Raw genomic sequence first — 3,372 nt, 5'->3', positions numbered from 1 at the left:
GTTAAGCACTTTGTGGCAACTTGTGTTGTGTGCCAACGAACCCATTATGAGACAATAAAATCGTTGAGACCATTGCAGCCCCTATCCATACCCACCCAAGTGTGGACAGATATTGCCATGGACTTTGTCGAATGTCTACCCACAACCTATGGACGGAATGCTATCTTGCTTGTGGTGGATCGTCTCTCCAAATATGGCCACTTTATTCCTATTAAGCACCCTTATATTGTACCTCAAATTGCCAATATTTTCATTCAGGAAGTTTTTCTGTTGCACGGGATGCTAGTGTCCATTGTGAGTGACCGGGATCTGATTTTCATTAGTGAATTTTGGACTGCCTTCTTCAAACATCAACAGACAATGCTTTGCAAAAGTTCAGCCTATCATCCACAATCGGACCGCCAAACGGAGGTTCTTAACCACACATTGGAACACTATCTAAGAAGCTTTGTCATGGACAAGCCGAGCACTTGGATCCCTAGCTTCCATGGGCCGAGTGGTGGTATAATACTACATTTCAGTCCCTCATCAAGATGTCACCCTTCCAGGCAGTTTATGGTTACCCTCCACCTTCTGTGTCCTCTAACCTTCCTGGTTCCTCGCTCGTGCACTTGGTCGATATCACTCTTCGAAACCGGGACACCTTACTCAAGCAACTCATGGAGAATATACAGGTGGCACAGCAGAGGATGTGTCAACAGGCGGATAAACATCGGTTGGAGCGCACTTTTCAAATAGGCAATTAGGTCTTCCTCAACTATAGCCCTATCGGCAAACATCAGTATCCAAAAATCACTGCCCAAAACTGGCTCCTCACTACTACGAGCCCTTCCAGGTTGTCACCAGAGTTGGATCGATTGCTTACACCTTGGACCTTCCCCCGCAATCACGTATTCACCCCACATTTCACGTCTCTCTACTTAAGCCCAAGCTCGATGCTCACACAGTTGCCTCTGCCACTCTTCCCCAGGTCACTTCTGATGGCTCTCTTCTGTGGTTCCCGGAACGAATTCTGCAACGTGGCATGTTCAAACGTGCCAACAAAGCGGTTACTCACTGGCTCATTAAGGGGACAAGACTGCTGAAGCATGATGCCACGTGGGAGGACACTAACTCTATCTTGAGCCGTTTTCTAGATTTTGAAGCCTGAGGACAGGCTTGTTCTCATGAGGGGTGCCTTGTTAGGACCCTGCATGCCTTGGTTAATTTACTTGGCTCGTAGTGGAATATAAGAGGTGGTAACTCAGTACTTGGGTTACCTAAGTCTTTTGTCTATAGTGGATGATGTGGGTATTTACAATCCCATTGTAATCTCCTTTGCATCATGGAATAACAAAACTTATCTTTCTGCAATTTTCCTTTTCTCTGCAACTTTTCCTTTTCTCTGTAACTTGTTCCCCTATTGAGAGACTGGAACCTACCATTTTGGGCGCGGGTTCTCCTTGTCCTAGATCTCCTGCGGCGAGGAACGGCTCCGGATTCTAGTGCCTTTCTCTCTCTTTCTCTCTACCTCTTCTTCCTCATTGATGGTGCTGCGACTGTAGGGGAAACTTTTTCTGCTATTGAAACTGGAAAGTTGAAACCACCACCACCTTGATTTCTTCAGTCTAAAATCCTAATTATATCTCAATCAAATTGCGGTTTAGTAGTCGATTTGGATTTGGAGGTTTAGTGTTTGGGCGATGGCGGTGAGGATGGCGATGGGGAAGGCGTAGTTTGGGTTGTTGCAGCAATATTAGAAAATATGAAAAATATAAAACAATTCCAATAATAATTATTATAAAGATCAATAATATATATGAGATTAATATAAATAACTAGAGAAAAAGTTAGAAAAACTGACAAACTTGGAGATTGAGGCTTGCATAAATGCAATGTTCTAAAGTTCAACAATCTTCTTTAGTTGTCAAAGCACTTCAATCTTTGGACTCTGGCGAACTTTATATATTCCGCACTCTCAAGACACGACTCGAAATTTGATGCACGAGTCATTTGAGAAACAAAGTGGGGCAACCCTATTTCTCAAAAGTAAAAATTAACTCTAATTTTCTATATTTAATAACAATGGTAACATGAGTTTATATAGAATTCAACTTCTACTTATTAAAGAGATGTAACTTTTCATCTATATGTATACATCACTTATAAAGGGAATATCACCTAAACAACATAATCTTTCTAAGAAATTGGTTAACCCTATTTTTCATTCAATTATTAAAATTATATATTACAATATTTCATATTATAATATATAATTTCCTACAATCCCCCACATGAATGAAAAATCAGGAAGAATTTGATAGTACAGGCGGACAAGAGATGCATCGGGATATGTGTCTTTTGGACTTGAACCTACCCTAGTGAATACTTATCGGATTTACTTAGTGACGCAGTGAATATAAAATCTTGAACTGTTCACCGCAGTAGTAAACCGAGACAATAAGCAACACACATCACTAATCCTAATATATTACGGTTCATACGGTTGTGTTCATTTTGGTCCTGAACAAATCCCGGATTCATGAGAGCTTTAAAGAATTTAGCCATCTCATATTCATAGAAGCGACCCACTTCTACTCTCACATAGGTGACCACTGATTAAGAATAGTCTGCTCTATTCCTCTTATTTATAAGATATCACTGTCATTAAGTATAAATATACAACCTAAAACGTCTGCAAACAACACACTTCTTCCATCACAGGAATGAGGTATATAGTGTGTTAACTTCTTTGAATCATGCCCAACCAGTTTGCCTATTGAACTTAGACCATGGGATCTCCAATCAACTAAGTTAGGTTTCCACTCGGCTGATTTAATAGTTATGTTAGCTTTAGCCTCATTCCCCTCGATGATCAACTTATTCTCTAGTCTAACCTTTAATAATTGGTACCATTTAGGTTGACTATCTTTAATGGTGCGCACAATCCATCTTATGAAATTGTATTTCATATGAGAGTAGTTGTTTGACATTGTTTGAAATGTCAAGCCCTCATTATATTAGGACTTAATTACTATGTAATTTGCTAACACTTGGGTAAACTCCCCCACATTTAAGGTATTTGTAAGATGGTCTCTAACCTTGTCATACCTTAAACAATTACTCATTACAAGAGATGACATTTTGATTGTCTCACTCAATTAGCAAATTACATTTCCATTCTTCTTATGCATATCTCATATCTCAAAGATAAATAAGCGGCCCCCACAATTCTTTCATAATTGTGGTTAATGCTTAACTTTATCGTTGAATTGATCACATTTGTAGTTTAAGAAGAAGGAAATGATTAAGATATAGACTCTATCTTCTTATATATAGACTCTATCTATCATCTTAGGCCTTAATATGCCTCACTACTCAGTTCTAGGCAAA

The 3,372-nt window shown here is 39.4% G+C and overlaps 1 protein-coding gene across 1 annotated transcript; it reads left to right on the top strand.

Annotated features, from left to right (window-relative positions):
* The first annotated feature begins 533 nt into the window (after positions 1–533).
* Positions 534–1,150, top strand: LOC126584490 (uncharacterized). Its single transcript, XM_050248848.1, has 2 exons — positions 534–738; positions 783–1,150. Exons 1-2 carry the CDS (start codon positions 534–536, stop codon positions 1,148–1,150), a joined length of 573 nt encoding a protein of 190 aa, XP_050104805.1.
* The last annotated feature ends 2,222 nt before the right edge of the window (positions 1,151–3,372 follow it).

Source organism: Malus sylvestris, chromosome 10 (genome assembly GCF_916048215.2).
Source record: "Malus sylvestris chromosome 10, drMalSylv7.2, whole genome shotgun sequence".
Taxonomy (NCBI): Eukaryota; Viridiplantae; Streptophyta; class Magnoliopsida; order Rosales; family Rosaceae; genus Malus; species Malus sylvestris.
Note: the sequence above shows the minus strand (reverse complement) of the source record. Positions and strands in the feature narration are given on the sequence as shown.